The 19,836-nt window shown below is 41.7% G+C and overlaps 3 protein-coding genes across 15 annotated transcripts; 2 read left to right on the top strand and 1 right to left on the bottom strand.

Moving 5' to 3' along the window:
* Positions 1-539: 539 nt before the first annotated feature.
* On the top strand, positions 540-3,244 carry GstO1 (glutathione S-transferase O1). 2 transcript variants are annotated; one of them, XM_008218503.4, is made up of 6 exons: positions 541-744; positions 814-908; positions 1,079-1,184; positions 1,392-1,635; positions 1,717-1,938; positions 2,018-3,244. In XM_008218503.4, the coding sequence occupies exons 2-6, from the start codon at positions 881-883 to the stop codon at positions 2,141-2,143; spliced, it is 726 nt and encodes a 241-aa protein (XP_008216725.1). In that variant the 5' UTR covers positions 541-744; positions 814-880; the 3' UTR covers positions 2,144-3,244. The 2 variants fall into 2 exon arrangements, with proteins under 2 accessions (NP_001165912.1, XP_008216725.1); NM_001172441.1 differs by having other exon boundaries at positions 540-908; positions 2,018-2,464.
* LOC100116257 (cleavage and polyadenylation specificity factor subunit 5) lies at positions 1,692-9,055 on the bottom strand. 8 transcript variants are annotated; one of them, XR_004226324.1, is made up of 9 exons: positions 9,048-9,055; positions 5,968-5,971; positions 5,736-5,816; positions 4,598-4,798; positions 4,461-4,524; positions 3,510-3,690; positions 3,028-3,304; positions 2,727-2,938; positions 1,692-2,654 (listed from the first exon to the last, which is right to left on the bottom strand). XR_004226324.1 is itself a non-coding variant. In XM_032600584.1 (7 exons), the coding sequence occupies exons 3-7, from the start codon at positions 5,810-5,812 to the stop codon at positions 3,168-3,170; spliced, it is 660 nt and encodes a 219-aa protein (XP_032456475.1). In that variant the 5' UTR covers positions 5,813-5,816; positions 5,968-5,971; positions 9,048-9,055; the 3' UTR covers positions 3,021-3,167. The 8 variants fall into 8 exon arrangements, 4 of the variants coding, with proteins under 4 accessions (XP_031776692.1, XP_031776693.1, XP_032456475.1 ...); XR_004226322.2 differs by lacking the exons at positions 5,736-5,816; positions 9,048-9,055 and having other exon boundaries at positions 5,856-6,123; XR_004226323.2 differs by lacking the exons at positions 5,736-5,816; positions 9,048-9,055 and having other exon boundaries at positions 3,525-3,690; positions 5,856-6,115.
* Positions 6,261-18,410, top strand: LOC100116295. Of its 5 annotated transcripts, none has more exons than XM_016989452.3 (5): positions 6,261-7,209; positions 7,979-8,255; positions 8,444-9,152; positions 14,004-14,175; positions 14,331-18,410. In XM_016989452.3, exons 4-5 carry the CDS (start codon positions 14,033-14,035, stop codon positions 17,167-17,169), a joined length of 2,982 nt encoding a protein of 993 aa, XP_016844941.2. In that variant the 5' UTR covers positions 6,261-7,209; positions 7,979-8,255; positions 8,444-9,152; positions 14,004-14,032; the 3' UTR covers positions 17,170-18,410. The 5 variants fall into 5 exon arrangements, with proteins under 5 accessions (XP_016844941.2, XP_032456336.1, XP_031776657.1 ...); XM_032600445.1 differs by having other exon boundaries at positions 6,261-7,224; XM_031920797.2 differs by lacking the exon at positions 8,444-9,152.
* The last annotated feature ends 1,426 nt before the right edge of the window (positions 18,411-19,836 follow it).

The following is a 19,836-nucleotide window of genomic DNA, read 5'->3' as shown; positions in this document are numbered from 1 at the left end:
AGCCTAAATCGGTATAAGATTTCCGATAATCAATGCCGGTTGGATTCCAGTAGAACAAGTCAGGTGTATTATAATATAGGACGCATACATATTGATAACTTACCTCTCAGGAGCATGTAAGAGCTGTGTCAAATCGAACAGATTCCCTCCAACCGAAACTATAGTAAGCATCCTCGTACATTCTAACCTCTTCACGTCGTATTGCACCACTTTCTCCCAATGTTGTTGATGCAACTCCTGTTGTATATGATGTAGCTAAACTTTCTTGCTAACGACTATTCGAGAAATCACTATGTGTATAACGATTCTGCGTTTCCCCTGCAATCGTACGCAGCTTATTCATCGTCGAATTAACTGAAATAATCCGCGCGAAAACGTCGCGCCGTCGCAGAAACTCGCAAAACTGCCGACCCAACTTCACCTCGTTCATATCACATATGTATACAAACCTAGCTTTCAACTGTCTATACATATATGCGCGAGCAAAACTTGATGAGTTCGCGAACATATGTGTATATATATCTATACATACATTATATATAGGTACACATCACAACACTGAACACAGTCGCCGCCGCGACGCCACGAGATATATGAGAGACGTATACTTCGGAAAAATCAAGATTCTCATCATCTCAAGCTTCGATTCAACTCGTCGTCCTTCGCGGCTCTATACTTACGTCTTACGTGACCACTGATCGCGCATTCCAGACTTTCGTCGCAAAGAGCCTACACAACGTCGCGGTGTGTATCTTTCTCTGACGACTCTGACCTCCGACATATATGTACCTATATAATTAATTTAGTATACAGCCGACATTTCCCAAAGGACATAAGTAGATAGATTGACTTATCAAAAGTATTGAAAAAATCTACGAAAATGAGCAGTGCGAAACATCTGACGGTCGGTAAGTCATCCACTGCAGCGATCGAAAAATGCCGGTTGCATGTATATATACAGAAAGTTTGTTTACAAACGTGAGATCTGCACTAACATATCTCTCTTCTCGTTTTTTCGCTCTCTCTCTCTCTCTCTCTCCACTCATTCTCTTCCCGACGATGATGACTATAACACCAGGCTCGAAGGCTCCGCCCGTAGAGAACGGAAAACTCCGGCTCTACAGCATGAGGTTCTGCCCTTACGCGCAGCGCATCCACCTCGTCCTCGACGCCAAGAAAATACCGTAAGTGCACCAAGTATTTTTTCCAAGAAACAGCGTTTATAACGTGAAGTCATCGGTAAAAATCGCTCGGTTAAGACGTGAGTCACGGCTATTTTCGTACGTGGCAACTGGATCTTGAAGCGGCTCCCTTTTTCTTGCTAAAATACTTATCTGTGCTCTCTACTAAAACCTATGAAAGAAAAATATAGTTTATGCTTTTTGTTTCAGTTACGACGTAGTCTATGTTAATCTAAGTCAGAAGCCAGAGTGGCTGGTGGAGAAGAGCCCACTGGGCAAGGTACCATGTCTGGAACTGGAAAATGGAGACACGCTTTACGAGAGCCTAGTCATAGCCGAGTACTTGGATGAAGCGTATCCTGAGCATCACTTGTTTCCCACGGATCCATTAGCAAAAGCAAAAGACAAGTTGCTTATTGAAAGATTCAATGATGTCATTACCTCTATGTACAAAGTTAGTACTTTGCACTAGAATCACAATTCGCATTGAAAAAACATACAGGGCAAAAGTTACTGTATCTTTTTTATTTTGCAGCTATATTCAGGAAAAACTGTTGACAAAGACTTATTTAACGAAGCACTCCTAGGATTAGAGATCTTTGATAGAGAATTAGCTAAGAGAGCAACACCCTTCTTTGGAGGTAATCAACCTGGCATGCTAGATTTAATGATCTGGCCATGGTGCGAGAGGGCAGATATTATAAGAATCCTCAGAGGGGAACAGTTTGTCATTCCACGTGAGAGATTCCTTAGATTGGTTAGTAATCTTAATACACCAAACTATAATCGAAAACTTATTTCATAAGTTTCTAGTTTCACAAATATTTGTGTTCCAGCTGGAGTGGAAGCTAGCCATGAAAGAAGACCCAGCTGTGAAGGGCAGTTTTTTGGATGCTGAGACACATGCGAAATACATGAAGAGTCGTCAAGCTGGTGCTCCACAATATGATCTACTAGTATAATAATCGAAGCATTGGTTGTAATAATTATACCAGAGCATTTAACTCAAGTCTACTCAAGCACACCACTGTTGCACAAACATTTTTATAACATATATATGTAAGTAAGAACTGTTGCCACACAACTGTCAGATATTGTTTAACAATATCGTAAATTTTATGTTCTATGTTCACAAATAAATGTTCCAAAGTTTATAATTCTATTTAAAAAAAATGTACTAACAATAATTTCTTATAATTACGTGTATCCAGTTTAATTGACATAAAACATTGAGTATAATCCATAAAGTAGGTATATAACAAATATAACACAAGCAGCAATCATGAAAGTTTTCGTATTGTCTTTTTGCAATTTCGCGAGTTTGTCTTCATTCTTTTTGAGCAAATCTTTTGCATTTGATAGTTCTGACTCTAATGATTCTCTATTATCAAGAGTAATCTGTTGTGCAAGTTTCTTTTCTATAACACTTATACGATGGTAAGTATGTTGCATTGCATCTTGGATTTTCTGCAACTATAAGATACCTTAGATGTATAAAATCATAGAATGACGTTATTCAAAAAAGTTAATTAAATCAATTACTACCTCAGTCATAACTGATTTTTTTTTCGAAGACATTTTATTTAGAAATTCGAAATACTCCACGCAAAAGTAAATAAATTGCACTGTAAACTCTTATTAACAGGTATCACCGGGGCGCCATTTTGAATGTCAGAATACCGGACACGCCACGTGAGAATTCTGGTTCAGTGGTTTTTAGAACACATAAGATTTTGACATCGCTAATAATTTAAATTCTGAAATGATAAAATTAATGCTGTTTTTTTATTGTATTCTATCAGAAAAGGTTTCTGTATTTTATCAGAGAAAACAATTATATAATTACAAAAATGTTTAATTTATATTGCGTCATATTTTACAAAGAACAAATAGCTATGGGTATTTATTCGTCATCAAAGTATTCGCCTTAAAACGATATTTGTATTATTTCTAGTTCTATAATTAAGGATTGTTCACATTCTCTCTTCACATGTATATAAAGTTAAATCTGCACAATGCTTGTGGCAGCGACGAAATTATTGGTCCATATCCTTGAGAGTTGTCATACAGTTCAAAAAGTGGAGCTGCTACTAATTTGTAATTTTTCGGTACTGCAACAACAGCTGTAAAAGATGAACGAAAATAAAATTACTAAGATGTTTTGACAATATTATTCATGAAAATTAGCTAATACAGCTTATAATTTAATGTTAAAATATAAAATTATTGAATGATAATTTTGTAGAATTGAAATACCAAGAATTATAGTTAGTTTTGTCGTTGGCCCAGTTCTTTTGCATGAAATCTATTTAAAAGCAAATTTCTTACATTGTCCGTACGCACCTTTCTCTTGCAATTGAACTAAGAACAGACGTTTGTGCTCTTTTGGTTTTGTTATGTGTGGTGGAATATAAGGGTACTGTGGTGGTTCGAAATTTGGTCGCCACCAATTTCCAATTGTATCTTCAATCAGCCATTCCTGTTTTACTCCATCCTGACGTCCAAGAATCTACAATTTGAAAAAATGATGTTAGCTTATTTTTAAAAGCCGTACTTTTGGAAAGTTTTGTTACAAATTTTGTACTGTAATAGAAAATAGAAAGTAAATCCTGCAATTCTTAAAAAGATTTTGATGTCAAGGTTTATACATTAATATAATGACATTATTTCTAAGCGCACATTCATCAGAATACATCAGTGCTATAATTTTAATACGAGATTTAAAAGCCATTTGAGTAATCTCGAACATTTTCCTTATATGTTTACCTAGTTTTACACAAAAGCTAGAAACATTGAAGTGTCCAAACCTGCAGTCAAATTATGCAAACATAATATTTATATGTACAGTTGAACCACAGGTCTGGTTACAATGATTCTACAAATATTTCAGATAGATACATTGGTACCATGAATACAATTATGTTTACATTTTTTATACATTATGCATAATTGTTAACACAGCTGTGTGGTGTAAGCACTTGATCAAAAATTATTAAGTGCACATATAATTATTACAATGGAAACCAATGATTGGTCATTTAGCATCAAGAATAATTTTACAATTGTCACACATTACAAAATTTCAAGTTCAAATTTCAATTCCAATTTAAAAAATCAAGTTAATATAACATAATTATTGTGAAATACATTATTCTTATGTTCAAAAATACAACATTAACTTGGTCAACATTGAATTGAATTCAAAGCTACATTTACTATTACAAATTAAATAATTCATGGCCATTGAAAGATGGCACAAGATATCACTCGAGCTTTTACCTCTGTCAAGAGCCGTTTAAGGCCCTCTACCTCATCTTCTCCTGCGTTTAGCTCTCCACCAGGCCTGGAAAAGAATTATTTTCAATATGAAATTCCATACACAATATTTCAATTGATACAGTACGATGAGAACTTACAATTTGAAAAAGGTTGTTCCAAGTTGAAGCATGAGTACGTGAGGTAGTCCATGTTCATGCACAAGAAGAACACCTTCCACACTGCGGCGCATTCCAATTTTGTCAAATTCATCTCTCATGCGTTGGAATCGTGCTGGTACAGATGGATCTTTCTCAAACAGTGGCTCTTTTGTTCCAAATTTATAGTTTGTCAAGGGGTATCTATATTAAATCAGTTTTTGGTTTTGTTTAGTTACTTGTAAAATATCTATCAACAGTGAAATGGATTTCCTAATAGTCGCGTACCAAGCACTAACAAAATTATGTACAAATTGCAGTTTGCCAAAAAAATACAAAGTTAATTCACATTTTTCAGACCAAATGTGCTTGGCATTACAAAACTAAATCCCCATTGAACCGCTCAAGAAGAGCCAGTGAATTAGCCAATATCATATCTTCAATTAATACAGTTTTTAAGTAATACAATTTTTTACATAAATATATAACATACTCCTCAGTTTATTACAACGATACAACAGTATAAGTAAACAATCTTGATGTGAATAATTTAGAAAATTTTGTTGAATAGTCTTGTCTTTAAGTAACGTGGTCGTGTAATACAATCGTTGTTTATATGAAGACTGAATAGTTGATTTAACAGCTTATAAGAGGTACAAGAAATTTTTGAAGCATGCATTTGTATATACTTTGTCATTGATAGTAAGAAAGATGTGTCAAAACAGTAACATTGAGTACAGTTAAATTACAAAAAGAGTCATGATAAACATTGAAATAAAAATCATAGTTATCCTATGCTGTTTTAAGTGATGTAAAACGAACAGAGCAACAAAGCTTACAATTATACAGAGGAACTCTCCTCGGACTTTGAGGTTAAGTCAAGCTTTTTGAAAAATCAATAACACGAAAATCTTGAAACCGACGCCAAAAGCTACGAAATAACCTCAAAATGCCTCGAAAACTTCCCTTACGAGAAAACCTCGAATCGCTAAGAATATATAACACCACAGACGCTGGAGTTGTATTATGGCGCAAACTAGGTGTCTACAACAACAATACACGTCCCATTCCTATAGTCGTGAAAAAAAAAACTTGAAAAGTATACAAACGAGTAATGATTATTGCAGCTGTAATTATTTACATCGTAATGGTTTTTCCGCCGGTCACGGTGCTACCGCTCGAGGAGGCCATATCCTGGGGCGACGCTCGTTCTCTCATAATACGGCAACGCAGCCGACTCGCAACTGACTAAAACACTTACAGATTTATCGTCCGGTTGCCAGCTATCGAGGGGTTGGGCGGGAGCTTGCCGTCGAAGGAGCTGCTGCTCGAGCGTCTCGGCCAGCCGCTGCCCTTTACCTGGTTCGTCATCTTCCTCTCGTCCTTCGGCTTCTTCGCTGCTCTCTATACTTATTACCTATGTTCTTCCTCGAGGCGTTGATAATTTTTTTTGCAAACAAGGCGTCGCACGCGCGCGTCAAACTTTGGTAGCGGCTTGTTTCGGATGAAACCTAACCTAGAATGTTTGCTTCGATTTTCTCGAGAGAGGGATGCGCGCAACTGATTGGCTGACGGCTTGTCCGGGTGGAATTTTTGATATGGCGCTCAACGCGAGGGCAATTTAAAGTTGCGGGCATTGATTGTAATTGAAAAATAAATTATTTACGTTTACTTCAATATACTTCGATTTATTTTTTGAAAATTCCCTATTTCATTAAATAATATTTTTCATGCGAGTATGCCAAACAATACTTTCTCGTGCGTTTTTTTGTTAATCAATAAAGTTGTTTGTAAGACCCATATTAGTAACGCACAGTTTTGTGTCGCACGACGATTTTATGGCTATATCCGCTGAATGTACAGACGAAAATTTAGAATGCTGCAAAAATGTTGTCTATCAGAGGAGTAAGAAATTATATCTCTTATTGGAATGGAAATGGCACATCATCCTGCAGCCAAGTACTGCATCAGCACTTTTTGTTGCAGCGTTACTCATATAACATCATATAACTATTTAATTCTTATTTTAATGAAGTACGCACACAAGTAAAGAATATGTTTTACTTTTCATTTAAATAATCGAATAAAACGCACATTGTATAACATACATACACATATAAACGTACGAAATCGATCACATACCTAATAATACACCGGGCTCACGCGGGCTGTATGTACGCTGCTGCCCTCTATATTATATACTTAATTCGATCTTCCACTTCCCTCGCAAATCCACTATTCTCTTTTATCAGACCAAAGTGTCTTTTATCTGCTACAACTACATATACTAACCACGCACGAACCTTTTCCAAAATTGAAAGATCTATTCCAATTTCCAAAAGTCCGAAAGCTGCGAAAAAACAGGATTTGTAGGCGACAATAGAGGTCGCTCCGATCGTGTCGAGGAAGCGCATCATCTCTGCTTGGCTCGGTGCGGCTCGCGACTCGCGAGGCTGGCAAGTTCCGCCATTTTGCACACTGGCAACGGGCGCGACGTCGGCAGCAGGTCGTCTTCGTCGTCGGCCGTCGCTGCGCAATATAAGGATACCCCAACACCTTCAACACTCGGACGGAAATTCCCTTCTCCGAGAGTCGCCGAGTCCATTCTTAATATTGTAAGTCCGATATCGGTGAGTCTAAGGTTTTTTGATACAACAACGAGACGCACGCAGAATTCTGGATTATTCCGCGGGACGCCACAATGGCGCGCGTTATGTTCACTCGTGATACTTAGATTGTGAAAAATTGTCGAGTTTCTTTCGAGCCAATGCTCTCGGCGAGCTGTTCAAAGCTAAAACTTTTCATTCTTGCGGACGCGTTGTCGTCTGATACAGAGTTGTGTGTAAACCGAGCGTATGTCGTGGGGGAGAGATTACGTATACTTATCGCGTTGTGACCTCGAGGACTCGAAAACGCTATGCATTTCAGTTAGAGAATATTGGACGGAACGCGTTGTGTGCGGTTGTGTGATTAATTTTACGTGCACTAAGGACGGTTGAGTATCGTAACACGACGGTTTTCTGAACGATCTTCTGCATACGTATACTTATATACATACATACGTACGTACATACATACGTAGACAGATTGAACTTAATCGATAAAAAAAAGGTAAAATTTTTGAGGTTAAATGAATAAGGAACAATAAAACACAAGAATATTTACATTATTAGTTCTTCATTGCCAATGTTTAGTTTGTCGATGCAAATGTGCTAGATATTTGTTATCTTCTAAATTTTGACTTTACACCAGATGTACGTTACAACTTGAAAAACGCATAATTTGACTGTATTTTAACGTACATCTTGTGTGAAATATAATTTTTTTCATGTATACAAATGATGTGTTTGAGGTACAGGGTGGAAATACTGATGTGTGTTGCAGGAATCTTAGGCAACTCGCGTGAGTTAGGTGACCAAAAAGAGAGTGGGAAATAAGGTACTGGAGTTTCAGCGCTGGATATTTTAGGAAAAATAAAATAAAATGAAAAAGTGCTGCGGTTGAACTTTTGTTTTCCTCGTCTTTGCTGAATTTCATTGTCACTTACCAATTTGCTGCTTGGTCTTCTAAATTCGCGTCGTCTTCTTAACTCGCAACATACCTTTTAGCCAAGTGAAGCATTAACGAAGAAAGAAGGTTGTCGAGGTTCTAGAAAACAAAGGTAAAATTCTCCTACTAGTAACGTAATAAAATTAGCTCTTAATTTGGGAGGGAAGTGTTGTGATTTCATGTGTAGTCACTGACTTCTTTACTCTCATCGCTTATTTGTTTTTGTGAATTTATCATTATAAAAAGTATTCAAAGTTATCTTTACACAGTACTTTATAGTAATCTTACATTTTAATATAGACTTTTCAAAGTTACCGAGTGAGTGGTAAGTAATTGTCAAAAGGTCAGATAATATAATAAAAATCTGTTCACATGATCGATAATCCCTGCATACATGAATAAAAACTCCTTTCAATGTTTAATTCAACATGAAGGAACATTTTTATGCTAAGTACTAAAGATAATCTTCCTAAATTTACCAATAGTCATTAGGTATTCCAGACATTCGCAAGTGTCTATCAGTGAGTTAGATTCAATGCTCCTTGATTAAAATCCACTTAGAACTTAGTAGTAGTCCCTTAAATTTACTTTTATTTAAAAGGTAAGTCTAAGAGGGGTCATACCTAAACCGCTACATGAATTAATAACCAGAGAATTCCACCAGGTAGATAAGCCTTAACTGTCTCTATCCTGAATCGCCGAATTTCATTATCCATTTTACTGAGTAAAAAGAGGATAAAGCGAAAAGCCCTAACCACGAGATATATCGCAAGGAGTCATCGCGGAGCTGCAATGATTCGCCAGAAGCAGCAGTAGTGTAAAATCCAGTTGGATGCCGCATTCAGCTGTTCTGCCTCTTGCTCTCTCACGGTTTTCGATGTCAAGTCACTGCGCTGCGACGCACCACCGCCGGCCGGACTCCCGATCGCGACGAACGAGCAGGAGGATGGAGAAAAATCTGTCGTGCGGAGAACGAAAACAAAGGCTCTTCGAGCTTACGCTAAATTCAGTTAGTACAAATCTATAAACAATAACACTTTTATCTTCGTACAAGCGTTACTGCAATGGTCCATTAATGTGGATCTCAGTTTTATATGCGCACTGAGTTTATCAACGGGAGATGAAGTTTTTTGAGACTTCCGAAAATAGGCTGACTGTATTTTGAGGTATATGATTTTTAGACGTAAAACAAGTATTGCCAAATTGATAGAAAGCTTGTTTTCTTAAAAATTAACAGTCTATATTGTTAAGAAATCGCCGTGCTGCAATGCTATATCCCATCGCAGTGTTCTCTTATCTTCTCTATCCTGTTTCAAACTTAAAATTTATTCATGGAAATATTTGTTTCAACTTTTCTTGCTCGGCAATGTCAATGACAAAGATTTTTAGCGAAAAATTAAAAATATTACTTTCTTTTAAATAAGTCTGAAGACTTTATGATCTTAACGTGTTAACAATAGACTTAAAAAATTATGCATAACTAGCAATATTTAGACCATTTTATGATTAACAATCTTGAATATCAAAGTAACTCGTCGTCGAATCACTATAAATAGTAAATCAATCATAAAATTCATAAAAAAAGTCACACTCGGACGTCAAATTGTGTCGATTTGCTGACACAACTGCAAACATTGCAGCGAAAAAAGCAATTCGTCAACGCATTCTTTCCTTTGCGCTGGGAAAGGGAATGAAAGAGGAAAACTGCTCACCTGGTATCTTCTTCCTCGTCTCTTATTTTTTTCTTTGACTGCCGTTTCATCGCGTATTCACATAAATCAGGACGCTGCAGCGAGAAAAAACTTCTTGTGGCGCAGCTTCGACGTCCTACGCGTTTGCACGTTCGCTTGGATTTTTTTTTGTTTTGGATCTGACGATACTACAACCACCAACCACGCACACTGCTCGTCTTGTACTCCAATTAATTTTTTTCTTTTTTTTACGTCTTGATGTATTACCCTTGAATGTAATCTTTTACGTTTTAAAAATTACTTTTTTTAACATCAGGGATTTATTTTTGATATTCTAGTAATTCGGAAGGTGTTGCTATTTGTTCCAGGCTTTCAAAGTTTTGCAATTGATATAATATTAATAATTGAAAAAAACTCGAGCTTTGTCAAAAATATTACAATTTGAAGTGTTGTAGGTTGATATTCCTCAAAACTTATTTTTTTATCCAGTAAATCTTTAAACTACATGATTTTACAGCGAAAGCAAGTCGATGGTGCAATGCTGCGAAAAAAAGCATTTTCTTTATCCATCAAACAACTAGCTGGTAAAAATCTTCTATAAACATAGATTTTAAAACAGTATAGATCGGAATTAAGAACCAATGGAAAAAAGTCCTCAATTGATCACCTATAAATAATAATATGATATAGCAATATTATTAATTGAAAATATAAAAAAGATTGAATTTTAATATGTTAGTACGTTTGTAGGTATGCTCGTTTCTTTAAATTACTAAAAAATCTAAAAAAAAGTAAAATTCTCCTCGTAGATGTTCACGATGTCATCCATGTCTTAGTTTTCTGCAGTTTCGTGTAGTGTAAAGTCTACAAATATATAAGCGATCGCCGAAAAAGTCGAGTATTCTCATCTTTTTGCAGCACCATAATAGCTACAAGTCCATCGATCGAGCCGTGAGACAGAATGAAAAATCTGTTCATCAGCGTGCAGCAGGTCCCCGATAATTCAAGATTTCTCTGACGATCTTATTTCATACTTTGTGCGTAGTTTTCGATGTCTTAGTTGTGGTTGGTGGTGTTCAGCTGTCGCGAAAATTCCGCTTAATTATTCCAAATACTTTAAATGTTTTGGGGTGGGCTCGATTAATTTTTCGAGATACTTTAATTAATACGCATTTAAAATTCATCTTCAATAAATTATGCTTTATTCTACAATGGTACAAAAATATTTGCACTTTTATAGGGTGCAACTTATATTGGTTCCATTCTGATAGGCAAAATGCAAATTTTGAATGCGAAAAAATAGAAATAAAATTACAAAATAGGATATTTAAATTTTTAGAAATTGCTATGTTTTCAAAAATCGTTAAATTTTACTATGCTCAATTATCTGTTACAATTAATGTTTCATACAGCATACATTACACACGACTTTTTCGCAGTAAATAGACACCTTTATGGGTATCTTAAAAATTGGCCAGGTCTGCAAATGTTTTTGAATATTGAACATACAGTTGGACACAAATCAATAATACACAGTGTCATTGATGCGTCAAGCATTTTGGACTCGTAGCTGCGATGTACAACTGGTGTAAAATATAATTTTGTTTCAATAATCAACAGTTAGTGTAAAAATCTAATGTTTTGTATGGTTATGCAAGTAGAACCTAACCTCATTTTTTACGAAAGAAACGCGTAAAGTCTTACTGTGAAAGCAGCGGTCGCTGTTTACAATCGCGTATATGCACTACAGAATCATTTCATAATTTTATAATAATTAATTAGATCCCACACGCGCCAACAAATACCTAAATATATTTGGAATACCTGCTCACCTGTGTAATTATCATTTATGCTCAACTTCTTTTCCGTTCTACAATCGTCATCTTTGAACACTCGAATAATTTTTTATTTGGCTAAACAATTTACGATTGTTTATCCAGCAAAATTGTATCGCTGAAAAAAGATTCTTAATTCTTTTCCCCTTTGCCGTCATATTATAGGATAAGATAATGAGAATGCAAGTTGTTGATCTTTCATGCAAGCAGAATTATAATGACATTTGAGTACTTATGTTTCTGCTATACGCATATGTTTTTAAAAAACTTACAACAAATCCCCGTTGATTACCTGATCCTTGAATATGATGAATTGCGCAATCGCGGCCCAACGTAGTACCCGCTTCCTCGCATAGCGCTAATTTTAAGTTACAGCATCCATACATTGCATAAAAAGAAAATAAACGTAATTTTCAACTTTCTACAGAAGTTAGATGCTCAAGACAGAAAGACAACGTTTCGTCATTCGTCGGTCAGCAGTTTTCCAATTAATCCGCATATACGCGCGTAACGTATGCTCATAAAGAGACGAAAGAGGCGCTTTTTGCCATGAGCGTCTCATCACGTAGGCGTCGCAGTCTAAACATTCGCCGCAACACGTGCTTTCTTTAGCTCTCGCATATACATATAGTGTTATACGCGCAATCGTGGGCGTGAAACGATATGTGTATATAGGTTCCCACATGCGGTGATCCAATCGAGAGATGCCATTTGAATTTTCTCCGAAGACATGTCAGTGTGCGGAGCTGAGGCTATGACTCCAGGGGTGATTGATAACTGCCACGCTACTGATATGCATTGCTGCCCTGGCCTTGACTGTTGGCAGAATGTGAAAGTGAAAGTATCGGGAATTTTAGTTTTCCTCTTTATTTGCGTTCTGTTACTTTTTTTTTACTCTGATCAGGCTCTTCACTTTCTAGCGCAAGCCTATGAGCAAGATAAAAAGTTTTTTAATTTTCATTAAGCTTATTTTAAAAACTCCAGATTCCATGTCGTTTACGCAACAATTTTTGCTTAATGTGTTGAATCGTGCTGAGATAACGTCATGCAGCAAAAACTATTCCTAAAACGTCTGTACTTCGGATGGTTCATAAAGATCTAATCTTGAGCGCTATCTAATTTCTTTGTTTAACATGTACATTGTATAAATTAGTTGATTGTATCGGTTATGCAGAGTCGTTGCGTCACTTGAGTAAGATTTTATCGCTCGATGGATCGATAAGTTGATGATTTTAGATAAAAATTTTTTCATGACTAGGCTACCGTTTACTAAAACACTCATTAACGAAACAAAAATCAGTCGAATAAATTATTCGGGAATAATCCGACGCGATGAGTATTTGATTTAAATTTTAAAATTAAATATCTTCTCAGGTAAACGGCTAAATAACGTTTTAAATCATTCATAAAATATTTTTAAAAATCCGCAAACCTTATCATCAGCGCCCACAGTTCAATAACTCATGAATAATCGCTGAGCCAAAATGCCTCTCTCAGCGGCTCTGCGAATTTCCGCGCGTCCAAACGAGAGCAACGCTTTCGGCCAAAGAGAAATAAAAAGGAAAGCATCGCTTGACGTGCGCGCGTGAGCGTTAACGCCGTCGATTTTTTAACGCCCGGCGTGCAGTATATATACTTACACGGCGAAACGCCGGGGGCTAGCTCTCGGCGAAAACCAGATCTCTCGTCTTCTGGTGGGCGTTGTTTACCTGCCAGCGCGAGTCGCGCATACTCGTTGGGGGAGAGTGGCTTCAACAGTGGTTACTTTGATGCTTTGGACAGTCAAAGCGGCTCTCTTTTATTGATATTCGCCGTGCAAATGAATTATTATTCCTTATTTTCAAATTCAATCGTTAATCTACTTTTGCACCGTACAATATGCAGACTGTATAGGTGACTGTTGGAAAAAGCAGTCAAAGTACTCCTACGCATGCGCGCGAATTTGTATGCACCGCTTGTGGCACGCTTCCAATGTCAAGGCCGAGCATCACACAACCGTATTGGAGTACCTCGACCTCGCTCTACTCGGTGCTATTTTCATTTATTGCTGAAAAAGATTTTAATGTCCTATCTAACTAATTCTATAACGCAATAATCGCTTCATTACTTTTTCTTCTAAATCACATAGCTGTATGTAACTGTCTTTTTGACGACTGAACTGAACCGTTTGTTTAACGACATTCTCAAAATGTCAAGCCATCAGCGTGAAAAAGTTCGAAAACCAAAAATCCCCGAACCTTTGGCAAGGAAATTCACTCACTCGGTCTGCAGTTGGAGTCTACGAGAACCATCGCAGATTGTAATATCGAAGTTCCGTTTGTTGTTGGCTTGCAGATTTGTCACGCGGCCGCGCCGTCGTCAAAATGAGCGTGATAATCAGATTGCAGAACCTGGCGTGGTCCGCCAATGCGCTGGACATCCGCCAGTTCTTCCGTGGCCTCAGCATACCCGAGGGCGGCGTTCACATCGTCGGCGGCGAACTGGGCGATGCTTTCATTGCCTTTAGGTGAGAGACTGGATGATTTTTTTTTTATTCGGCGAAAGCCAAGCTCGGCTCTCGCTGCTCTTCTTCGAACGAGCAGTCGCGTTCTCAGCGTGCTCTCCGAGCTCCGAAATGCGAGCAGAAGCCTTGAAATATGACCCTCGAAAATACTCTTTCAGCACGGACGAGGACGCCCGGCAGGCCATGATGCAGGACGGCGGCAAGATCAAGGAGATGAAGGTCAAGCTCCTGCTGAGCTCGCGCACGGAGATGCAGAAGGTCATCGAGACCGCGCGCCAGCAGACGCTCAACATGCAGAACGCGTTCATGCAGTCGGCCGCCCCGGTGGCGGTCGCGCCCAACCCGCCCACCATCAGCAAGCCCGCCGGGCCCGGCGAGTCCGGGGCCGCCGGCAGCGCGGCCGCGGGCACGGCCCGTCGCTCCGACCGCGAGCACGAGAGCGACAAGGAGCGCAAGGACCGGCGCGGCGACCGGTCGCGCTCCCGCGAGCGCTCGAGGTCGCGCGACCGAGACCGCGAGCGCGGCCGTGACCGCCGGGACCGGGACCGCGGCGACAGGGACAGGCGGGGCGGCGGCCGCAGAGACCGGAGCAGGTCCCGCGACCGGGAGCGCGACCGCAGGGACCGCAGGCGCGGCCGGCGCGACAGGTCCCGCTCGCGAGACCGCACGCGCTCCCGCGACCGCGACGCCAAGCGCGCCGGGGCCGGCAACGAGCGCAGGAAGGACAACCTCGCCGCCATGCAGGAGGACGACTCGAACAACGACGTCGTCTGCGTGGGCCAGTTCACGATCAAGGACAAGCTCGCGCCCATGGGCGGCCCGGGCAACAAGAAGCCGGCCCTGCCGGACAACGGCGTCTGGGAGGTGCCGCCTCAGAGCCAGCTGCAGGCAGCCGCGCTGGTGCCGAGCCTGCTGAACGCGGTGGCCGCGTCCGTCATCCCCTCCCAGGACGGGGAGCAGAGGCCCGGGCCGTTCGGCATGAACCAGGGCTCGATGCTCTCCGGCGCCCAGTACGGGATGAACGGGATGAACGGCGTGGGGGGCATGCTCTCCGGGCAGGTTCCCCCGCTGGGCCTGTCGATGCAGAACCCCCTGGGCTCGGGCATGGCCGGCTCGCTGGGTGGCGGCCCGAACCCCCTGGGCAACCGGAACAACCGGGCCGATCACTGGAACGACCGCATGGACAGAATGGACGGCGGCAGATTCCCGTCCAGGGGCAGCCCCTTCTCGCAGGACTCGAACTTCAACTCCAGCAACGGCAATCCCGGCGGCATGGGCTTCAGGCCCGGCATGAAGCCTTCGCCGAACAACCCGTTCATGAACAAGGTTCAGGAGCTGGACAGCCGCCGAAACCCCAACGCATTCCAGTCGGCCCACAGACCCTTCGACAACGGGCCCGATCGCGGCTCCAGGATGGACGGCAGGGACCGAGACAGCAGGGACAGCAGGGACGGCAGGGACGGCAGGGACGGCAGGGACGGCAGGGACAACCGAGACAGCCGGGACGGCCGGGACAGCCGGGACGGCCGGGACAGCAGAGATAGGGAGCGGGACAGGGACAACAGGGAGAGAAACTCCCGGTTCGCCAAGGAGAAGACTCAGAATGGCTACTGCATCGAGATCAGGAACATGCCGATGAGCGCGAGCTACGGGGACGTGCGCCAGGCCTTCCAGGGCATCTACATAAGAAACGACGGAATAAAGCTGATCACCGACACGCACGGCAACCGCGTGGGCATCGCCTACGTCAAATTCGGCAATTTCGAGAGCAAGGAGCAGGCGCTGAAGGGCACCAAGTACGTTCGCGGTTCCGAGGTCGAGGTTCTGCATCTGGAGGAGGCGATATTCGACAAGACGAACGACTCCTTCAAGAGCTCGGACAGGTCGAGGGACCAGATCGAGGACGTTGCGATGGACATCAGCCCGACACCCTCGAGCTGCGTCCTAGTCTCCGACCTGCCGTCCTTCGTCAAAGAAATGGACATAGCCAAGATGTTCCAAGACTGGAAGATCAACGACCTGTTCATCACGAGCAAAAAGGAGAACGGCGGCATGCAGTACTACGCCTACGTGCAGTTCGCGAGGCTGGACGACGCCAAGCTGGCGCAATCCAAGCCCCAGAAGATGGGCTCGAAGATCGTCATGGTCTCGTCCATCAGCGAGGAAAAGTTCGAGCAGGCCAAGAACGAGCACGAGCAGCTACACCTAGGGAGCGGCGGCGGCGGCGGCGACGGCGGTGCCTCCTTCGACTGCATAATCATGCGAGGCCTGCCCTACCAGACGATAGACCGCGACATCCTCGACTACTACTCGGACATCGGGCTGGTGCCGCACCGCATTCACATGCTCCTCAACCAGAACGGCAAGCCGGCCGGCGAGTGCTTCTGCGAGTTTAATTCCTGCGAGGAGGCGGTGCGCGCCACCGCCAAGAACGGCGTGCCGCTCGGCAAGAACGTTCCCTCGATCGAGCTCGTCAACAGGAACAAGATGCTAGACACCTTGGCTATGGTCGACAGCACCAGCAAGATGATCGACGGGCACTCGCAGCCCAAGCAGCTGTTCATGGGAGACCCGAGGCCGAGATTCTCGCCGATGCACCATCCGAGTATGCGCTTCCCTCCTGGAATGAACAACTTTGGAATGAGGGGGCCGCCGATGATGGGCATGCCACCCAGGCACATGATGGGTCGTCATCCGGCAGCAGCTATGTCGGGACCGCCGGGACCGCCCGGACCGCATCTAGAGGGCTTCGGCAAGCCCGGCTGCGTCTTGTCTCTGGAAAACGTGCCGTTCAAGGCCGACATCGACGAGATCATCGACTTCTTCGGCGACTTCCAAGTATCTCGGGAGCAGGTGATCAGGAGGTACAACGACAAGGGTATGCCCACCGGAGACGCCAGAGTCGCGTTCACGTCGCCGCTCGAGGCGCAGCGAGCGCTCCGCGAACTGAGGAACCGGAAGATGAGGGATCGCATGATCTACATGAAGATTGCCTGAGATCAGCTTGATTCCGAGCGGGCCGATGGCATCGATGACGACGAGTGACTGAGAGCCGCACTGCTCTCGAGACGCGTGGCCACGTCTAGAGGTTAGTCACGCGTGTCTACAAAGCGACCAAGTTCAATCGTCTGCTGAACCACATCAGCAGACTTTTTCATGCATTTCCAAAGTTTTCATGAAAAACTGATTAGAGATATATTTTTTTATTTCGATTGCCGTCACGAGGTTTAACGGTTAATTTATTGTTTTTTCGGGACTTGAGTTGACGGATAAAAATTTATTTTGTCGGGAGTCGAAATGAAAAATTGATTTGTAAAAATAGGTGAATTTTTCTCTCGCACTGCGTTATGAGCCCGAATATTAAAACAGTAAAACGATTGAATCTGTTGATTGCATTACTAGGAAATAAATGCTTTACGAGTGTGTGAACGTTTTACAGATTTAAACTGTAATTAATCGATAAAACTAAAAGATTTAGATATCAGACGACAGTTTCACTTTTATCATTGACCAGCGTACGGGTTATTAAGTTTCGTGCATACTTGGTTCATTCTTTTTCTCCTACCAGAAATCAGCATATACTGCTGTGCGATAAGGCAGCCTAGTAGCTGTGTCGCTCAGTCACGACTTCAACTTTGTAAATACACTCGATTCAAACGGGATAATCATTGCGTTACGCTAAGTGTGATGGAGTAAGAATAAGTTTATCCGAGTGAGTTTACGGGAACTGGTAAAATGTTTTACATGGACCAATGAAAGAATCTTACGTTGTGTGACGTATCATACATGTACACTAGTATTGTTCATTATGCGAGCTGCGTATACGAATTTCTAGGCAAAATTTGAGTGCTTTGTTTGGCTGTCTTTTTTTCATAAACGAAGACACAGCGACGGTAGTAGCTTTTTAGAATTTAAAGATGGCAAAGAAAATGATGCCGGAACGAATCGGGCGCGTTTGTGTTGATAGTTTTCTTTTTCAAAACTCGAAACGCACTGTAAATATTAAATTTAGCTTCGCGATCGAGTAACCGTTTTATGTACAAAAAAAAAAAAAAAAACAATGAAAACAAAAAAGAAATACGGTAAAGTGTTCGAGAAGTGTCTTCGAGTAGAAAAATAGTTTAATTCGCACTTAATTAACTTACGACTTCTTGAGGATATGTTGTTGAACATAAAAGGATCTCTCCGAGCAAGTTATAACATTGATTTCAATAAATTTATATCAAAGATCATGAAAACTGATTGCCTCGTCATTTACGCTTACCCTAATTCCTATGATGTCCCTGTACAATATTTCACATATTTAATGCGTATTAATTTAGCATTGCGAAACAATACTAGAGCAAAATTAATAAAAGTGATTAGAAATGGGTGCGTTCTATTTCGAAAAGTCATTTGCGTCACGCCGTAAGTATTTCACACTAGAATGCATTCGCAAGACAGTATTGTTATGACTGTTGTTCAATATTTTTTATGTCGTTAATATAAATGGTAATAACATTAGTTAATTGGCGTAAAAAACATTCGAATAATAGAAACGGATCGACAAAGCTCTTCCCCGATTTCAATCACAGCTCGGGATTCCGAAAATTCTCACGCACGTATAAATACCCGCCGACTATTTCTGTAACCCCTTCAGTCAGCAGCCTCTAATCCGAGAACTCGGCGCACTTTGATCCACGCTATAGAGCCGATCGCTCTTATCCCACTGTACACTATCCAGTCTCGAATAGCCTGCAGGAGTGCGCGAATCGCGGCTTTCGCAATGTCGCCTGTCCGTATGGTCGATTTGCTATTTGTTATAGTAGCCGACACATTGACTGCCGAGGGTATATTCAATGCCTGTAATGAAAGTCGGTAATTAATTTTCGACGAGTCACTCTCATGCAGGGTAAAGACATTAATTTTTGTGATTTTTCGAAATGAGAGGGGCGCGTCTAAATTTGAGACGCGCGGTATTTATAGGGCGCGCGCACGAGAGACAATGTTTTCACTGCCATTAACTCACGGCCGCCGTTGGGCGTTTGCTTTTTGCACGAGTCGTTAAAAAGCGGCAGCTCGGCTCGGCTCCGGGCTATTTGAGACGATAACAAAGAACCGCCGGCGAAAAGTCGATTGTTTATAATGCGCGAGACGACGAGCTGGGGCTGCCGGAAGCTCCAGCGGAATTTAAATTTAGCGCGCGCGGTACGAGGCGGCAATTTCGAGACTTTTTATTCCCCGCTGCACAGTATAGCTCCGTATACAATGAATTGATCTTGCTTTTCGTCCGTTTACCTAACGGCTATAAATAGTTTAGACAGGTATGACGCTTATCGGAATGAATACTCGGAATTCATCGGTTGAAATTGCAAGCTGGTTGTATTCCCGTTTCGAAAATAACGTCTGTCGTCGTCCTTCGCGCAGTAAATGCGAATATCGCCGCTTACTCGAGCTCGCGCACGTGTGCCGATAAGGACGTGTTTCTGCACTTGAAAATATCCAGTTGTACACGTGATCATCCGCAGTTCTAGGAAGACTCGGAGCTTGCGAGTCTTGCTCGCGCGTCGCCTTTTTCTACTGGCGATTAGAACAAGAGCTGACATACGGTTTATCATATAAGTCGAGCGATGATGACGGGCGTTAATGGATATCGGTACGAGTATAACGCGTTGCAAATTAAAA

This window comes from Nasonia vitripennis, chromosome 1, assembly GCF_009193385.2.
Source record: "Nasonia vitripennis strain AsymCx chromosome 1, Nvit_psr_1.1, whole genome shotgun sequence".
NCBI classification, from domain to species: Eukaryota; Metazoa; Arthropoda; class Insecta; order Hymenoptera; family Pteromalidae; genus Nasonia; species Nasonia vitripennis.
Note: the sequence above shows the minus strand (reverse complement) of the source record. Positions and strands in the feature narration are given on the sequence as shown.